This window comes from Nothobranchius furzeri, chromosome 9, assembly GCF_043380555.1.
Source record: "Nothobranchius furzeri strain GRZ-AD chromosome 9, NfurGRZ-RIMD1, whole genome shotgun sequence".
Classification (NCBI taxonomy): Eukaryota; Metazoa; Chordata; class Actinopteri; order Cyprinodontiformes; family Nothobranchiidae; genus Nothobranchius; species Nothobranchius furzeri.
The window spans coordinates 64,563,735-64,584,006 of NC_091749.1; the positions used below are offsets into that span (position 1 = coordinate 64,563,735).

General features: G+C 44.3%; 2 protein-coding genes across 2 annotated transcripts in view; both read left to right on the top strand.

Moving 5' to 3' along the window:
• Positions 1-20,272, top strand: part of LOC107381616 (large ribosomal subunit protein P2) — a 129,465-nt gene that overhangs the window by 88,436 nt on the left and 20,757 nt on the right. The gene's annotated exons all lie outside the window — the stretch shown is intronic.
• hp (haptoglobin) lies at positions 4,116-10,561 on the top strand. Its single transcript, XM_070554572.1, is given in 10 exon segments — positions 4,116-4,157; positions 4,824-4,835; positions 6,013-6,164; positions 6,166-6,274; positions 6,596-6,650; positions 6,653-6,715; positions 7,713-7,861; positions 7,863-8,076; positions 10,214-10,317; positions 10,424-10,561. Coding segments are annotated over 10 exon segments (1,038 nt in total).

Consider the following 20,272-nt stretch of genomic DNA (forward strand, 5'->3'; position numbering starts at 1 on the left):
TAAGCTGGACAATGTTCTAGCTGCGATACCGGTATTAGTGCACAAAATGGATGTCATCTCAGGGAGGGTTACCGGACGGTATGGACAGGTTTAAAAACCCAAATTGGCTTCACTGAAGGACTGGAATGATCCGTTTAAAGACTGAAGGCAGAGAGGAAAATTATCTCAGCCTGACCCAAACAAAGTCTTGTTATCCGAATCTGACGCCCTGGTAGCCTTGAGCGGCAACAAACCCCTACAAAGGAATGCAGACAGATGCTGTGAAAACCCGACCTACCCCCCACCTTCGGATTGCCTGGTGAGGTCATCAATCTGGAGGAGTCAATGTACTCTTTGCTTCTCCCAAGATCTCCCTCCCACCTGTGACTGTACAGTAGATGAGCGCCATATGGCTGCTCTTGCTGGGGGAAACAGGATCCCAGCCCCCCCATACCCCCCACCCCCACACCCCGCCATTCTACTTGAGTCTCATGTTATTTTGTGTGGTCTTAAGTCAGTTGCATATATGTTTGAGGTGTTTTTTTTTTTTTTTTTTTTTTTTTTTGCAGAGCAAAGCTGCCCTCCTGGTGGGAGGGTAACTCTGAAGTGCCTTTTTTCTCCTCCACCTGAACCAATCCTCATGTAAACCCTCTGATCTCTATTAAGGTAGCGCGACTCGGGTTGAGAATTACCACAGTCACCAATTCTTGTCATGTGTCTTGCCCATGTATGTCTGATCTCTGAATTGTGTGTACTGAAACTCTAATTTTCCTCTGGGATTAATAAAGTATCTTTGATTGATTGAATGATATGTTTGTGTTAGCCCACAAACATTCAAAACCCTCTGAAAACCCATGTTGGACCCATTAAAATCGATGTGGGCAAAGATGGTGGGCCACTATGGAAACTGCGGACAAACCCTGGTGGGACCCATACAGCTTGCCCATATATGTTCCACATGGGGCCCACCTATGTGTGCTGGCTGGGTTGTGGGGCCACAATGGAAACTGCAGACAAACACTTTTGGCGTGTATGTTTTGCCCATATAAATCCATTTAGGACCCACCTATGCATGCTGGCTGGGATCTGCAGGTTCCTTGATACAGCGTTCCATTTCTCTTTAAATAAATCAACTGAAATCAACATTTTAAATTTCATATTATTGAAAATCACAGTCAGTTTGAATAAGATTAATTTTGCAACTTTTTGCTGAACAAATAAAGTTAAACTGAATCTTCTCGTCATCACCATCGACATATACACTGGACAATGCGTTTCCATAGGCTCCAATTCTAAGTTTTTGTGCCAAAATGGGAGGATCCCACCACCGCCATTTTGACCGTGTCACAGGTTCCGTCAAGCCCAGACAATTCCAAAAGAGGGAAAAGAGGTGGAGCTGAGAGTGGGGCTGTAAGGCTAGGATCAAATGACGACACTCGTCGAATGGAAGCGATGTAGCTACAAGCTAACCCAAAGCTAATGCGGAGGTGGGAGCTAAGCTAACGGAGGTAGCTACGTAGCTACAACTGGAGTTAACTGTGCACAACACCAAAGCTTCTGAGTGACAGATACGCCGGGCTGACCGCTGGGTAAAACCGGGTGGAACACAGAGGTCTCCCGAGAGCTCCACAAGCCGGCGCCGCTGCGATCAGAAATGCGCCGAGCTGCGGGGAGGGGACCATACCGATAGTCGGAACCCAGCTCCACCAACATGTTATATTTCAACCCATTTTCTAAAGTGCAGCATTATGTTAAATGCACTGGGTTTTACCCTATTACATTTAAATTTCATGGTTAAACAGTACATGTTAAAATCTAAGCTCAGCTCGGCAGTGACCTAAAATACATAAATATAATTTTACTTACTGAAAAAAATGAAGTGGAGGCTCCTTGGATGCTCTATTAGTGCAATTAATGCCACAGCAAGTCGTTTTGTCCAACAATTGCACAAAAATATCCAAAAAAGAATACACAAACGGCACAACTAATGGTCTAAGTTGAGAGACAGAAAATCGCGGAGCAGTTTTAAAGCGAGGCCGAGGCTCAGGCTGAGGCCTTTTGCCGAAGCTAGCTCTGCGGTCACGTGGGTCTGATGCTCATTAATTATACAGAATTTTAGGCATTTAACACACTTAAACAGAAGAGCGACAAAAGAAGTCACCCCCCTCAGAGTTGTCATGAGTGTAAACTAGACATCTCCATCCATCCATCCATTTTCTGAACCCGCTTGTCCACGCAGGGTCGCGGGTGGGGAGTGGATGGGTGGGGGGGGGGCTGGTGCCTATCTCCAGCGGTCAACGGGCAATTATGCGGGGTACACCCTGGACAAAGAGCCAGTCCATCGCAGGGCAACTAAACTAGATCTATTAAACCTAAGACATGTTTTGGTACCAGGCTGTATACATGTTCATTTCTGCTGTGAAATTAATATTTTTAACATGGGAGTCAACGAGGATTTGATCGCTTCAGACACCGGCCCCCCAGTGGATGAGGGTGGAACTACAATTTCTGTTACTTCCTGTTTTGCTTAATTTCCAGACCCGAATTATGGGGGCTTGGTCATCACGTTGAACTTTTGCAGGCCTTTAGTGACTTAAAAAAATACTCAGGAGAGCATCACTGGACTTTCCTAGATTTTTATCTGGTTTTGCTGCTAGTCAGAAAAATAAATATGTTCTGAGTTTTTTTTCCTTCACAGAAAAACCTAATGAGGACACATTTGCCTTGTTTTCAGAAATAACAAAGTAAAAGCCACAAAGAGCAGCAGCTCGTCACACGTAACAGGATTAGAGTCGGTCAGCGGCGCTCACCTCACTAAACTCTGACGCAAACGCTGCTATAATTCATGTTAAATCCAGCGTGAGTCAAACAGTAAAAGACAAAGAAGCTAAAAATAAAAACGGACTCAACACTTATTTCAGCCTTTCCTGTTTTCTTTGTAAACTAATCTTAAATTTGTTTTTCACCTGAAAACATTTTGTTCCAACAACCACAAACGTGTCTTTTTTATACAGACATTTCCCAAATACTGTTTGGACAGATTATGCAATTCCTCTCACTTTTCCCGACCTTCTGAGGATCAAGGTGGAGAAATTCCCAGATCAGAGACTTTATAACACCAGAAGAGGACAGATCCCTACAGCAGAACATGGATGCTACCAACAGAGGGTAAGCTAATTTGAAAACTAATTCTTGTATGGAATAACCTTAGTCCTCACTAATGTTTGTGGTCGGAGCTAAATCATGAAACGATCCTTGGAATGTGATCTTTGATATATTTAGGTCAGATCTAAAGCTCTTCTGATAAATTCATTTAGGTTTTACCAAAATAATTCTGCTGTTTTAGGACAAAATTGTTTCATTGATTTTTAATTATCTTATTTTGGTTTTCCAAACGCCAACATGTATTAATTTAAATACTTTGACTGATGCAGATGACTAAAGAAAGTTCTCACTTGTTTCTTTTTTGACTCTTTTGAAGTTTTTTCCTGGCCTGTGTCCTCCTGGCTGGTGGTGGGACACACGACGTCCTCTGAATCTGGTAAATTTACCTTTAATGGTGAGGAACACTGAAAAAAATGACAGACATCGTGATGGTTTTTGATGAAAGTGTAGTTTCCATCTTGGCGTGCCCACAGAGCAGCGCGACCATGCTGGCGATATTTTATAATCTTTCCTATAGCTGCAGAGATAACCGAGTCTGGACACAAGTGTGTTTTACGCTGCCGTGCAAAGCTGGCCGTCGTGTCAACAGGTAAATTAGCAGCACACTTTCAGATAAAAGAAGATATTGTTTCCATCCTGCAGCATCACTCACACACAGATCTGAAGTAATCTTTCACATTTGAGATCAAAGGATTCTCTGATCTGTGTTTTTATTTTAATACCCATTGCTCCTGCAAAAATTTAAACTAAACTGGTGATGAAGCCTTGTGCATGAACTGTTTTTCATTCAGCTCTAAAGAAAGAAACAAAATATTTTCTATAGCGCCTCTCAAGATAAAATCATGAGGCGCTAAACAAGAATAAAAAATAAAAAAATGACAAAAATATATGTGATTAAAAAAATGCAGGAAAAGAGAGAGAGGGAAATCAGTGGATTCCAGGAAAGGCGGAAAAGGTAGAAAGAGCAGAACATGGAGAGCGTGGTGATGAAGGTCACACCAAAGCCTGAACAGGTGAGTTTTCAGCTGCTTAGAGGAGAGCACTGAGTCCACTGATCTCAGGCTCAGGGGGAGAGAGGTCCAGAGTCTGGGGGCCACAGCAGCAAATGATTGGATTGGTCTTTAGCCTGGTTCGCCGCACAACCAGTAGGCTTTGGTCACTGGACCTCAGGGACCTGCTGGGGGTGTAGGGACTGAGTAGATCCCCAATGTATGATGGTGTCGAGTCATTTTTTTCCAAAACCCATCAAAACTAACATAAACCATAAAAACGGGACCAAACACACTGGCAGCTTGTTAAGAAGGAACAAACTGATCCATGAGGGAAAGCTTTCTTCGTTTAGAAGCTTAAACATTAAACGAAACTATAACAATGAATAATTCATGCTTTTTCTATTCATGCATCATGTTAACGCGTCAAGCCAAGTGATGCATAATTAAATAGCTTATCAACAATACGTGCTTTGTTGAACTGAGAAGCACTACGAAAACCTTTTAACACTAGAAAGGCCGTAGCAGTCGATCTGACTGTTTGCAATTTGCAGCCTTGCTAGTCTCTGACTTTTCCTAAACCAGGGTACATTTTCATTAAAAACCTATTTCATGTTAATTGTGCAAAAAACGGACAAAATGTGATCTTTTCTGCCTATTTTAGTCCGAAGCAGTCTTTTCTGTTGTCAGGGATTTCCCTGGGTAAGGTAAAACTTTACAGTCAAAGACCCTCTCTCATCAGTCTCTCTCTTCCTTTTGTTTTGTCGTATTAACTTAAATACAAAGGAAGAGAGAAAATGGCCTGGAATAAATATGATGGTAGAAATGATGTTGGACAGACTTTCAGGCAGTGGTCCCCTCACAGCGGAAAGCTTTACCGGCAGACCCTGCACTCTTTTCACTTCTGAGGAGTCTTAAAACACATCTGTTCATTCGGGCTTTTTATTAATTGTATTGATTTTTTATTGATTCTAATTCTATGAAGCTTTTTTAATGCTTTTATGCCTTTTATGATGATTTTATGGAAGCCACTCTTTAGCATCAGCATTGGATTACTTTTTTATATGTATTTTAAAACTTTCATTGACTGTTTATGTATTTGATTTGATCTTTAATGTATTTTTTATAATACTTTTACTATATTTATCTTCAGTGTATGTTATCTTATTTTATACTGGATCGGCAATGTGAGATCACTGGCCAACAAGATGGAGGGACTCCAAGCCCTTTCAAGGACTCAGCCAGAGTTTCGGCAGTTTCGGAACCGCTGGAGGAGATAATGCAAAGAAGGATTCTCCAGAGAATCAAGAAAATGATGGACAACCCTGAGCATTCTCTTCACAAGACTGTCCGACAACGGAAGAGTGTCTTCAGTCAGAGGCTTCTTCAGTTTCGCTGCAACACTGACCGCTACTGGAGATCCTTCCTGCCAACAGCCGTTGTAATATACAATAACTCTTTGATGACTTGATTATTATTATTATTATTCTGAGATACTACAGCAATCAATTTCCCTCTGGGATTAATAAAGTATTTTTGAATTGAATTAAATTGAATGTCTACCTGCGATTTTTGTCTTTACATCAAAACAGATTACTCTGTGCTCGTAGTTTCAGATCTGAAATGCGATTTTGCACCATGTGCCGCTTAGAGGCCACTTTTAGGAATGCAATAAGAAACACAAAAACATATCCAACTCCTGATAGCACTATGTAACACAGGCGTGTTAAAGAAGAACCAAATAATGCAATGAGAAGAAACACAGAATGAACGCACAAAAGATGTTTAAAGACAAACATCTAACTCCTGTTTAGCCAAAAATCAATTAATTAAAAAAAATACTGATGAATGAATTTTTTTTCTATTTTCCAGCTTCTAGACTAGCTTCCTGCGTTCCAGGCGGATGGTTGGCAGGACCCTGGCTCCTCACGTCCCCTGGCAGGCCATGGTCTACCTGTCTGACAGCATTCTGGGTGGCGGCTATGCCAGCGCGCCTCTCTACTCCGATCGCTGGGTGTTGACAGCCAGAAGGAAAGAGTCGCCGGGATATTCAGGGACAAGATCCTGTCATCCCTAAAGTGTACTTAGGAATCACAAGAAAGTTGGAAGCTGTCGCCTCCTATGAAGTCCCCGTGGAGAAGGTGAGTAAAAAACATTACGCATTAAGTACAAGAAGATGAAGCTAAAACTGGGTTTTGTATAATTTTTTGAAGCTGCAGAATAATGCAAAAGTCTTGTTTGAAAGCTTCAGGGTTGTTCAGCTGAATGAGGATCACAAAGCAGACAAAAAGATTTTTATACAAAAACATTTTAGCTATTTCTCTCTTTCATCTTTCTCAAGGTGCTGTGAAACATTACAAACCAACACCTTCAGGCATCTAAAGCTGTGACTTGTTGCTCAATATTTGCAATAAGGCCATGAGCAACAGCAAGGTGCTAATAAGTTTACCACGAAGAAGCAGGTTGTTCTCCATCCTGGTTTCCAGAACTGATTCGACTGGGACAACGACCAGGCTCTGGTCAGATTTTAGAGCCTTTGGTTATGAGCGATAAGGTTACTCCGATCCCACTGCCAGAGAGAGATCAGGGGCCTCATTTATCAAGCTTGCTTACGCACAAAACTGGGTCAGAAAACTGCGTAAGCAACTTTCCACGCAAACTTTGGGATTTATGAAAGAAACTTAGTGGAAAAATGTGCGCAACTTTAAGTTGACTAAGGACCTGGCTTACGCACATGTTGGACATGGAGAGCACCTGCAGTGCTGCTGCTGAGAAGGATACAATTATGAAATCCTGCAGCATTATCACTTGTACTGCTTCATTTTCACACAGAACAAGACCCCCCACACGCACGCGTGTGCACACACACACACACACACAGCCTGAAGCGCAGAATACGGAATGCAGAATATCAGCAGGGGGACAGATTGAGACAGAATGTCATGCGTCTGTGACAGGGTGTGTGTCCTGTCACCATGAGCCGATTGATCATGCGCCCTGGCTACTTGGACAAGGGAGATCTCCGTTTGGCTGACTGGTTAGCGTGCGTGACTTTCACCTGGGAGTCTGGGGATCGAATCCCAATTGGACCATTTTTTTATATCCGCCACAGATCTCTCTGAAGAACTCAGCATTGACGGCTTCAGCAACGCTGTGCCACTCCCTGAATTTTCTCTTATTTGTTTTGCAAAAGCACTTCATTTCATTTCTCCACCTCACCCACAGGTACCTCATCTTCTGCTTCTGTAAAATTGCGCTTCCTTGATCTGCCTTGATCTACGTCGCCATGTCATTGGCGGAGCGCTGCAACAGCCGGCTTATGTATATGCATGAGATCCACAAGGCACTTTGCATTGACCATTTATGGCAGTAAGTGGGCGTGGTGAGGGCGGGATGTGACTAAAAAGCAGCTGAGAAACATTCTCGTTAGTCTCTGATTTATGAAGCGGAGATTGCGTGCAGCTGTGCGTACTCCATGTTTGATAGATCACAAACCTACTTGGCGTAAGTACTTTTTTTTTTTGCTTAGCTTAAGTACAGTTTTAGTAAGGATTCTACGCAATGTTTGATAAATGAGACCCCTGGACCTGAAAGGTAACGTGAGAGGGTCAGGAGTTCTCGCTGGATGGGGCTCGGGAATCCTCCTCACCCCCGCTACATCACTCAGATACCTTATTCTCCCCCTGGCCAATCTCTCTGACTGCAGAGCAGAATATGAACAAGCTGCACACACACACACCAGCTGTAGATGACAGCATGCTCTGTGCTGAACCCACGAAGCATCAGGAAAACGTTTGTTTTGGAGACGCCAGAGGAGCTGTGGCTGTCACGGATCCTCAAACGGGGGAAGTTTACGCTGCAGGGATCCTTTCGTGTGGCAAATCCTGCTCTAAGTACAACCATGGCGTTTACATGAAGATTTCCACTTATTTGAACATCTTTGGTGTGTTCTTACTGTGTCTAATTTCTAATTCCATTTTTGGTTCTTTTTAAAACACAGGAAATGTTTCTCTTTACCTTGCTGACGTACGTTTCGTTTGCCGACTGCAAACATCCTCAGAGCTGACGCTGATGGTGGCGTCACTTCCTACTCCGTTTATCTGCGGGCAGCAGAGGACGTTGTCGCCCTCTGCTGCCCGCTCTCCCCTCTCCAACGATGCAGTCCCATGCGCGATCCAACGAGTAGACTCCATCGTCCCTGTTCATGGTCCCACGTCCACATCTCCTTATCTCTATAGCTTCTTTTATCCATCTTTTGTATTTCTGATGTGTGTACCAGATCTAAAGCTGCTGATCCATCAGATCTGACTAACTGTGACTGAACGATGAAGGTCAGCTTGTTTCCTTTGTTTACTTGTGAAGTCTGTACTAGTCAGTGACTCAACCCTCCCACTGTCCTAATGGGTGTGACCCCGCGAGGAAAGTTGACCATTGAGCAGGGTTGATGGTTTATCCCTTGGGTCCATGTGGATGGGGGGGGGGGGGGGGGGGAGTGAGCACCACCTCACCCCTGCCACATGGACCTCATCAACAATGAGCTGTCTCAACCACAAAGGTGAGGACAGTCGCTCGTCGCAAGCTGATCGGAGAAGATGAGAGGGAAGGAAGATCAAAGCGATGGCTGTTATTATTCCTCTGGGTGATTTCTTTTTCTGTGTGAGTGCACTCGGCTCTGGGCACGGAAAAGCAGATGTTATTTATTACTGCCACCTCTAAAGTGTGAGTTGTTTAATCTGATTAGATCTCTGACAACTCAGACGGCTGATGAAACCGCTGCTGGCCTGAACCTAAAATAAATTCTCTAATTACTGATTCTCACTTCAGCTTTCTGAAGACTTTATTATTTAAAACATTAAAACATCTGACAACTTTTGCTTAATAAATAACTGGATGTGTGTATACATCATCTGGTCCATGCATTATTACGTGAAGCACCTTGTAAATGTGCTGATTTGATAATGCTGCTGATGGAATTGGCCTATCATGCTAATTGCGGATATGTTGAGTAATAAAAATGATTAGTAATAATATTTTAATTTAAAACAAGAACTTAACAGGGGCGTGTCCAGGGGGTGGCCTGGGGTAGCACATGCTACCCTTGGAATCTGACTGGCCACCCCACTGAATTTCCTTCAAATAGAATTGTCCACAAAAAGCTTGGGGTAAAAAAGAAAAAGCATAAACATTGCTGCCACCCATGCACAAAGAAGTGCACCACCTGGGCCACCCCATTTTAAAAGATCTGGCTACGCCACTGGAACTTAAGGGTAAGTTAAACCAGTAAAGTTTGCTTTGAAACAAAGGAAGATTTTCTTTTCTAAAGAAAAACATTCCAGACAAACAGCCATGAGGGTTTTCATTTGAGCGTCTCACATGTTTTTGGTCTGATGGTTTTCCCCATCTTTAGGCATATGTCAGAATGATGCAACTTCTCAACAAAGTATCTCATAATCCTGGTCAAACGTCAAGAAGGAGAGGACATGCAGAGGTTCTGAGATGGCTCCATCAGGTGCCTGGTGGAGTAAATCCAGAATTGGTTAGTGCAGGGCAGGGGCGTGTCCAGGGAGTGGCCTGGGGTAGCACATGCCACCCTTGGAATCTGATTGGCCACCCCAGGTTCCACCACATTAAATTACCTTTAAATAGGCTTTTCATCGTCCACAAAAGGCTTGGGGGTAAAACAAAAAAAGCATAACCATTGGTGCCACCCATGCACAAAGTTGTGCCTCACCTGGGCCACCCCATTTTAAAAGATCTGGACACACCACTGGTGCAGGGGTAGGAACCCTGGTCCTGGAGAGCCACTATCCAGCATGTTTAGAAGTGATCCTGCTTCAACACACCTGATTTCAATCTGCAGATCCTGACGAGCTGCTGAACAGGTGAATCAGCTGCGTAAAAGCAGAGAAGAAACTAAAACATGCTGGATTGTGGCTCTCCAGGACCAGGGTTCCCCACCCCTGATTTAGTGGGTTGAGTTTTTAGCTGAAGTTTGGTTTCAGCAGATCCAGAGCAGGAGGTTCTCCTCTATTGCCTCTAAAATATTAATTCTGCTGTCAAAGACTGTTACTCTTTACCAGCATCAGAGTGGAGGCTGAGTGGCTCCATCACCACCTTAAAGCAAGAGCTGAGGTCACAACATCAGCAGAGTGGTCCTGCAGTCGGAGCCCAAACTCCTCATAAAGTACGTGCAACTTCAGATGCCATTTCTTTGTTCAAAGGTGTGGAACGCTGAAAGAAAAACAGTTTTTAAGTATTATTTCTGATTATAATCTGAGGTTTTCACACAGGCTGAACATGAAAATAGTCTCCTACACCTATCTACTGCGTTAGCTTCTGAAACTCAAGGATTAGGAAAGCTGACAGGTCTACGTCACACTCAGTGGCGGTTCTACATGGAATTACTCCCCGGGCGAGGCCCCCTTTGAGCGCCCCCCCCCCCAACCGCCCCCACCACCACCACACCGCCCCACCTGCACGAACACACGTTTTCTACAAACAGGCATGTTTTATTAGAACGACTATTGAACATTCATTTTTCTAAGTTGCACATATTTACATTAATTACTATGAAGTTGTCAGAATGTAAAGCAATATACATTATATACTGTATCAAAATATATAGAATCAAATATACAAAAACAACTAAACTAACTAAATATTAAGAATATATGCACATAATATATAATAAATATTCTAAATAGCAAAAATATTTAACACATAACAAACTAAAGATAATCACTACAGCATTGCACTTAGAACAGAAAACACAAACTAAAATTAAAACCTATCCTTGATGCAAAGTCATCAATAATGTCATCATATGAAATCTGCTCCCCTACTGAGTGATTGATACTAATCAGAGCCAGGTGAGTGAGCCGCCCCTGAAACATAGATGACCTCAGGTATGACTTGATCAAGTTTTGAAAAGCTCCTCTCAGCTTGAGCCACAGTGACTGGCAGAGCAGTCCAAAAGTTGGTGTAGATCTCCAATAGATCTTTATCATGATCCATAATATTTTAGAATTGCCTCTGAAATTGTAATTTAAACTGACATAAAAAAACTGTAGACTACCAAAAATGCCAACTTTTACAGAACAAATCATGTAAAAAATAATCAGTGCAGCCATCTGCAATAAATAAACAGGATAGTTAGTGGTGACTGGGGAGTTTTCTTCTGCTTGTAGAGTTGTTTTATTTATTATTATGTGAACATGATCAACATGTGTTTGTTGTTGTTCAGGCAGGCCACAGGCTGCAGTGAGCATTTAACAAATCCTAGTTTGAATCAGTTAAAAACGATTCAAGGAATTTTTTCGAACCATTTGAATATTCGTTTCAATATTTCAGCCCTGTTAGCTCTGTTAGCAATTAGTTGACCAAATTTAACCGTTAAAATCCCAGTTAACTGGTTCAAAAAATTGAAAACATGCATCATGAGAGCGAACATACCTTTATCTTTCTCCTCTTTTTTCTTTTTTTTTTCCTGAGTCGGGCACCTGGTGGTTTTAGCCTTTTTATGTTCATCTCTTCTGTTTGGCTCCTGACTCAGTAAGTTTCCTTTAGTCAGGACTGAACAATTTGACCTTGATGGGGGGGGTGAACACAAAATCGTTTTGTTTTTCCTTTTTTATTTGGCCATTTCACACAATTCAGAAACACCTGAAAGAATGATAGGCCTGTGTTTATGATATTATGAATGAAATATGGAAGAACATCAAGATGTGATCGACTTTAGCCATGTTGATACAGTTGATTCAGCCCCTAGCTCATTTCATTTGGACCCACCCAGAGGTGAATTCCCCCGCCGCACCCCTCCCCTTCCTGTTCTCCATACACACACACACACGGTGCACGGAGCGCCTGCAGCTGCAGGGGGCGCCAACTTGCTGTTTCCAATCCAGACACTGTCATATGACAGATAATAGAAAACCTCGGTGCGGCGCAGGTTTCTTTTTTCTTTTTTTTTTACTCAGCGCTTGTGCGCCCCTTTTGTGTCATGAAAAAATGCCGCCCCGGGCAACTGCCCTGTCTGCCCGTGCCTAAAACCGCTACTGGTCACACTGTCACTTAACATTCATGGACTCACCCAACTTGACTCAAGATGGGGAAGGCTGTTGTTGTTTTAGCATCCAGGAAACAGCAGAGAACGTCTCGGCTAATAGAAGCTAACCGTTAGCACCAGCAACTCCATCACACAGCAGAGCTCCTCCAAGCGTGTGCCATTTGTGGAGATAAAACATCAACGTTGCAGAGCGAACAGTCAGTGGTAGAGTCGTGTTGCTGTGAGCCAATCAGAGGAGAGATGTCTGAATGTCAGGAAATAAGACTCCAGATCCTGATGTCTGAAGTTCAACTTAGATCTGGCTCACTTCCATTTCCTGAAACAGGCGAACCGGTGCCATCCCCCACCCCACCCCCGAGTACCATTCCAAATGATGATTGTTTGGGTCAAACGAGTGAACTACTTTTTTAACAGTAAAAAAAAAAAAAAACAAGTGTGTCACAAGACTGGATCCTAGTGAAATAAACATTGCTTCATCAATCTGGACATTTATGATTGTTTCTATACAAGCTGCAGTGAAACCCTACACTCTGAAAACCAACAAGTGGAAAACATTCAAAACAGGCCATTTTTTTAAGAAAGTTCACTTGATATTTTTTATTTTCATTTTTTTCCCATTTCCCCGTCCATTTTCTATCACCGGCTAATGCAGGAAATAGGGGTAGAAGACATTTTTCACAATAGGACCTAGACCATTTAAAAAAAATATCAAGTAACGGTTTCAGACCTCCTATGGTTAGACCATGAGGTCAAACTGTGTTGGAGAAACTGGGAGCTAGAAATTCCTCTTGAGGTTGAGGAGTTAAAAGGGCGGTGGTCCAGTTGGAGCTGCAGTCCAGAAGGGTCTCCCAGGAGATGGAGCCCACAAACAGCCGATCCCAAAGTCCAACCTCCACGGAGAAGAGGGAGGAGAAAGAACCGGGACCATGAGAGTCAGCTGCTAGGAACAGTGGTGGATTTATGGTGCTTTTAAATAAAATGTTTTTGACAACATAATTTATAATGATTTGTATTCTTTAACATACATCATGGGAATAAATGACTTACCCATCACAGCTCAGCAGTTTGTTGGGAGATTAAATATTCTGACCTGCTGATGGGTTTATAATCTGATAAGTTTCAGTGCTTAGATCAGAGAATAATGTTTTAAATGTTTCATTATTTTTAAGTTTTTTTTTATCAAACTGCTCAAAAAGATCTAAAATTTTCATATAAAAATCTGAAAATAAAAGTCCTAAAAAGTTTTGATCTACGACGGTGGCACAGGAGTTAAGTGCTTGCCCCGTAATCGGAAGGTTGCAGGTTCGAGCCCCCGCTCAGTCTGTCGCTGTCGTTGTGTCCTTGGGCAAGACACTTAACCCACCTTGCCTGCTGGTGGTGGTCGGAGGGACTGGTGGCGCCCGTGCTCGGCAGCCTCACCTCTGCCAGTGCACCCCCAGGGCAGCTGTGGCTACATCGTAGGCCATCAGTGTGTGAATGTGTGTGAATGGGTGAATGACTGATTGTGTTGTAAAGCGCCTTGGGGGGTTCCAGGACTCTAGAAGGCGCTATATCAAATACAGGCCATTTACCATTTACATCAGACTGCTAGAGAACAGGGTGGGGTAGAATTAGATGATGACTCACTTTAAACATGTCTGATTTATAAAATATTATAAATGAGTCTGAGACCATCGCAGACCAGAAACCTCCAACACCAACCAGGCTTTCATTTCTGCCTGATATTTAGATTTGTTTTAAGCTGAACAGGCGGCAAGGAGAAACTTCAAACCAAAGTTAAAGAAAAGCCTGTATGCAGTTTTAAAATGCATCATGTATCGTCAGGGGCGGATTTAGCAATTTGGGGTCCCAAGGCGAACACGGACATGGGGCCCCTTACACTAAATTTTCGACTGTCTTATCTTTAACTGGATTTGCGAAACTCTACCCTCTTCTGACATGAGTTACTTTCCTTTTTTATTAGTCCTCCTCTTTTTTCCTGTCTCTCTCTCCCTTTGAGTGCTTTCAATATTTGCTCTGCTTTCTTTTTCCTGTCAGTGCTCCTGTGCGTCTGCCTTTCTTTTTTTTCTTCTATTTTCCATTTTGGTCTCTGTTTTCCTCCCTTTAAACATTTTCCATAGTATTTCCTTTCTGCTTCCTTTTGATGTTTACATAGAAGAACGACGTCACTTTTAGAAGTGAAAATAAAAGCTTGTTTTAAAGCGAGCTGCTTCTTTCTCTTATTGGAGCCACTAGGATAACTCCATTTCATGCTTCATGTTTTGGCTACTGCTTCGAGTCTGACGAACGCTCCCGCCTCTCTTCTTCTTTTTCTGTTTTCTCTTCTTCTTCTTCTTATTTGTGGTCTTATGGCACTTGGCAAACAACAATTTGGTGCATTACTGCCACCAACTGGATTGGACTGGAATGACTACCAATCACTTCCTGTTTGTGCATCGGACTTCTTAAAGAAATAGTTCATTGTGGCATTAACAGAGGGGTGCCAGCAGCCAGGGCTAAGGGGCCCCCCAACATAAGGGGGCCCCAGGCGGCCGCCGACCTATGCCTAATGGTAAAACCGCCACTGTGTATCGTACACGTGTGTGCTGGCTGACTCCTCCCTTCTCCTGGGACTTCTTTTGATGATATAGATCTTCGTCTCCCCTCTCCCTGCCACACCTGGTGTGGGCTGTGGTGCCTTGGTCTGCCTGGGTCGTGGCTCCCGGGTCAGGGAGTTACAGATTTTTGGCATCTGCCTGACCAATCCCGGTGGCTGCCTGGTGGGGTCTGGGTCCCTGGGCTCTGCTGGGTTCCCGGCGGGGGTGGTTGCCCCTGGTGCCCATGTCATTGGGTCCCTGGCTCGGCCGGCTAGGGGGTGGGAGGCTGCAGGCGGGCCTGTGGGCTTGCCGCCGATATCTCCCGGGACTCTGCCGGCTGCTGGTTGTGGTCCCCCAGGGCGATCCTCTGCGCCACTCGAGGGGGGCGGGGGCTTTTCTGGTCGCAGTCTCCCTGGAGTTCCTGTGCTCTGGGGCAGCTCCTGGATCTCTGGGACTTGGAGCTCCCTCCGTCTCCTGCACATCTTTAGGGGGCAGATCTGTGGCCCCTCACACTCTCTATTGGACGCTCCTATAGAGAAACCTTACATAAACAAGCGCGTGTACACACAGGTGCTCACATGGTGCTCTCATAAGTATGGTCTTGGGCACGTTCAACACATTTCTTAAGGCTATGGTGGGCACTTAATCTGCACCTGTTACCTGTTCTCTCAGTTTCTGACACAGTAAAAATAAGAGCGATGAAGCTGACTGGCAACCATGCAAATGCCAAGATCGTCTCACCCCGCCTAATCCAGGACACATGCAGCGACTCTCCTCAGAACTCTTGATTCAAGCTGCTTTATGTGACCCTTCATAACTCTAGCAAGATGCATTCAACATAGTTTCTATGCTGTTATTCTGACGTCGTAAAAGAAGGAAATAGTGAGAAATGTTTGGAACAATGTCTTCTTCTGCAGGATCTTTTCGTATGTTATCATGCTGCCATAAAACATCAGCCGGGATAAGGTCAGCATGCTTTCAGCAGCACTTCTGCAGAGATGCACGCCTTCTCCTCCCTCTTCCATTCTACCAGAACAAAAAGGACTGATGCACCTAATGCTTGTCCTCATATCAAAGGATAGTCTCTCTGCGTCTGAGCTTCACTCTTTTGTTTTTATGATTTTAATCAAGCCTAAATGTCATTTTTGATCAAACCCCAGAGGGAGAGCTAATTAGAAACTCGTCATTGCATGCAGAATTTGAAACAGCTGCTCAGTGGTGGTTCACACCTCAGCTGAGTAGATGTTATTTAAAGTTTGCATGTTATTTTCTCTAGATCCATCTGCTGCTGACTTCAGGAGTGAGCATGCATGTTGGCCATGAGATAAACATGGATCTATTGTTCTGCTGTGAAACCATTTTTCACAAAGGATAAATATTTCTAAGAGTCAATGTTCCAGAAGTTTCACCTGGAGGTCAAAAGCTTAGAAGAATTACAGAAAAAAAAACTGGATCTCAAAAAGCTTCAGTTCATAGTAGCACTCTGTGGACCACTGAAGTGGTTTCTCAGAGGGTTTCTAGGAACAAGACTCTTCCTGTAAAGGTCGCAGCATGTTGGTTGGCGACAGATGGGACCAAAGTGGAGATGTCCGCTCATAACTCCCAGCTGCCCTTCAGCCTCCTTCCCCTCAGCTGAATCTGAGAGGCCTGAAAAGTGTGAAGATGTTCCTCACACCAGAAAGGGTGTGTGTTTTATTAGAACCTGAGTCAGCTGAGCGCTGGGAGACTGTCAGCTTGATAAACCAGGACACAATCATCAACAGTCTAGTTACAGAAGGGCTTTGGGTTGAGAGACTGTTGTTTTTATAAAAACAATAAGACAGCTTCCATCTGAATTTCTGGATGAGAGTTTGAGGATGAATCAGTTCCTATTTTAAACAATCTGACACTAATTAACCCTTTTAGTTCCCCATATATTGTCAGGTGTATGATCATAACCAGAAATGTAAACAAATTAAAAATATAATCATTTTTTGTGTGTTATGGCCAGATGATTTGTTTAGTGGGTGAATTTTCAACACATTGGAGTGTCATGAATGGGCATAAAGATATTTTCATTCAATTTTATTTTTATTTGATTGCAGCATTCGTTAGTTTGGTGCCCCAGTGAAAGGAAAAAGTGCAATCTGGTGGAAAACGTTAAAAACTTATAATTGAATATGCAACTGGCCTTGGATCCCAGACAGAATAACAGGGTTCCCACGCGTCCTGGAAAACCTGGAAAACCTGGAAAATGATAGTCCAATTTTCCAGTCATGGAAAACACATGGAAAATGGGGGGAATTGCAAAATGTCCTGGAAATTTTTGAGTTGTCCTGGAAAATAATTTTCCCTCCTTGTGGATAAACAAACGGATTAAACATTTTGGGCAATATTGGGCTGTAGCGCTTCTCCTTTCATTTCTGCATCTAGCTGGCACAGTGCCCCACATGACGCTTCCAACCAATCAGATTGCATATTCCCCTTCAGTTCCAGTTCCACTTCTGTTTTTCCAACTGTCTTTTTGGCTAGATTTACAGATTTTTCACCCCTAGATTTATTTCTCCAAAGAAGGGCCAAAAGTAGCAACTCGGTTCACGGAGTATTGCTTTATCGCAGTTTATAGAGCGAGAAGTTTTTCTCCTTCTCTCTGTTGAGTGACAAAGGAGCAGCGGAGAGCTTTTGTTTTTTTCACTCATGCGTTGAGACGAGCGAACATGACGAGAGCTTCGGGATAGCAATGGATAGCAGGTACCGGACCCGCGCTCCACTCAGTAATTCATACTTGTTCTATCGTCCGACAGCAGAAACAAAAATATGTGAATGATAAAAATGTCATGAATTCGATTCTATCAAAATACTAAGTATGTGCTCAGAGGACAGAGCCTCAGCTGTTCATACTGTTTTTAGCTAGCTACACAGACCGCAGCCAGGAGGCAGTGAGAACTGAAGACTGGCATGGTCATTTGAACGAAGTTGTTAACGTAATTCAATTGAATTCAACACGGCTAAATTAATAACTAGAATGATTTTAAGTGGTAACTATATATTTATCATAGTAATGTTACGTACAGTCCAGACTAAAAAGGTAGCAAACAACTAGAAGTACTTATCTCTGAGGTAGAAAAAAAAATTTTTTCAGGTCCAATATGTCTATGGTGTTAGCGGGAGATATTAGCCTAGTCATCTACCCTGAATCTTGTTTCTGGATGACTGGACTAACCTAAAATGACCAATACTGGAACAACAAAATGCAGTTGAACATCCAACTATGCGAAATAAGCAGTAAAGTGTAATGTGGTGTGTACAGTAAGTATAATACATAGAATATGAAAGATATAAAAGAGCTAAGGTTTGAAAAGCAGGCCTAATTTATTGAATAAACAGTCAATATAAACAGTAACAATCTTTCAAAATATGTCTTTGTGTCCTTTATAGGCAGGAGTGAGTGATGTCAGGAAGACGGTGCAGATTCAAAACTTTTCAAAACAGGCTTTTTGTTAGCCCCAAGACTCTCTGCCTGTGTGTTGGGGTTTACCCCGGTGGACGAGAGGGTAGCTTCCCTGTGCCTTCGGGTCGGGGAACGGGTCCTGACTGTAGTTTGCGCTTATGGGCTAAATATGAGTTCAGAGTACCCACCCTTTTTGGAGTCCCTGGGATGAGTGCTAGATAGTGCTCCATCAGGGGACCCCATTGTCCTGCTGGGGGACTTCAATGCCCACGTGGGCAATGACAGCATGACCTGGAGGGGTGTGATTGGGAGGAACGGCCCGCCTGATCTGAACTCGAGTGGTTTTTCATTATTGGACTTCTGTGCAAGCCACAGTTTGTCCATAATGAACACCATGTTTGAACATAAGGATGCCCATCAGTACACTTGGTACCAGGGTAGCCTAGGTCGCAGGTCGATGATAGACTTTGTAGTTGTATCATCTGACCTACGGCCGTATGTTTTGGACACCCAAGTGAAGAGAGGAGCAGAGCTGTCAACTGATCACCACCTGGTGGTTAGTTGAATCAGATGGCAGGGGAAGATGCAGCGTAGACCTGGCAGACCCAAACGCATAGTGAGGGTCTGCTGGGAACGCCTGGCAGAAGAACCTGTCAAGACGGTCTTCAACTCCCACCTCCGGCAGAGCTTTGACCGCGTCCCGAGAGCAGTGGGGGACATTGACTCCAAGCGGGCCTTGTTCCACTCTGCGATTGTTGAGGCGGCTGTTGCTAGCTGTGGTCGCAAGGTGGCCGGTGCCAGTCGTGGTGGCAATCCCCGTACCCTCTGGTGGACACCAGAGGTTCGGGGAGCTGTCAGGCTGAAGAAGGAGGCCTACAAGGTGTGGCTGGTCTGTGGGTCTCCGGAGGCAGCAGACAGGTACCGGATATCCAAGCGGGGTGCAGCAGTGGCAGTTGCCAGGGCAACATCTCGGGCGTGGGAAGAGTTTGGTGAGGCCATGGAGAAAGACTATCGATCGGCTTCAAAGAGGTTCTGGCAAACTGTCCAGCGCCTCAGGAGAGGAAGGCAGCAACTCACTCACACTGTTTACAGTGGGGATGGGGAGCTGCTGACGTCAACTGGGGCTATCGTCGGTTGGTGGAAGGAATACTTTGAGGAGCTCCTCAATCCCACCTATGCGCATTCCGAGGAGGAACCAGAGCCAGGAGACCTGAGGATGCACTGTCCAATCTCGGGGGCAGAAGTTTCTGAGGTAGTCAAACAACTACACAGCGGCAGAGCCCCAGGGGTGGATGAGATTCGTCCTGGGTATCTCAAGGCTATGGATGTTGTAGGGCTGTCGTGGTTGACACGTCTCTGCAACATTGCGTGGTCATCAGGGGCAGTTCCTGTGGAGTGGCAGACTAGGGTGGTGGTCCCCATCTTTTAGAAGGGTGACCAGAGGGTGTGTTCCAACTATAGGGGGATCACACTCCTCAGCCTCCCTGGAAAAATACTGGAGAGGAGGGTTCGATCGATAGTTGAATCTCAGATTGAGGAGGAGCAATGTGGTTTTCGTCCTGGCCGTGGAACTGTGGACCAGCTCTATACTCTTGCAAGGGGGATGAGGGGGGCATGGGAGTTTGCCCAACTAATCCACGTGTTTTGTGGATTTGGAGAAGGCTTATGACCGTGTCCCCAGGGGCACTCTGTGGGGGACGCTCCAGGAGTATGGGGTGGGTGGCTTTCTGTCGAGGACCATTCAGTCCCTTTACCAGAGCAGCGTGAGTTAGGTCCGCATAGCTGTTAGTAAGTCGGACCTGTTCCCGGTGAGGGTTGGACTCTGCCAGGGCTGCTCTTTGTCACCGGTTCTGTTCATTACCTTTATGGACAGAATTTCTAGGCGCAGCCGTGGTGTGGAGTGTGTCGAGTTTGATGGCAGGAGAATATTTTCTTAGCTTTTTGCGGATGATGTGGTCCTCCTAGCTTCATCCAGCTCTGACCTTCAGCTCTTGCTGGGTAGGTTCGCGGCTGAGAGTGACGCGGCTGGGATGAGGATCAGCACCTCCAAATCTGAGACCATGGTTCT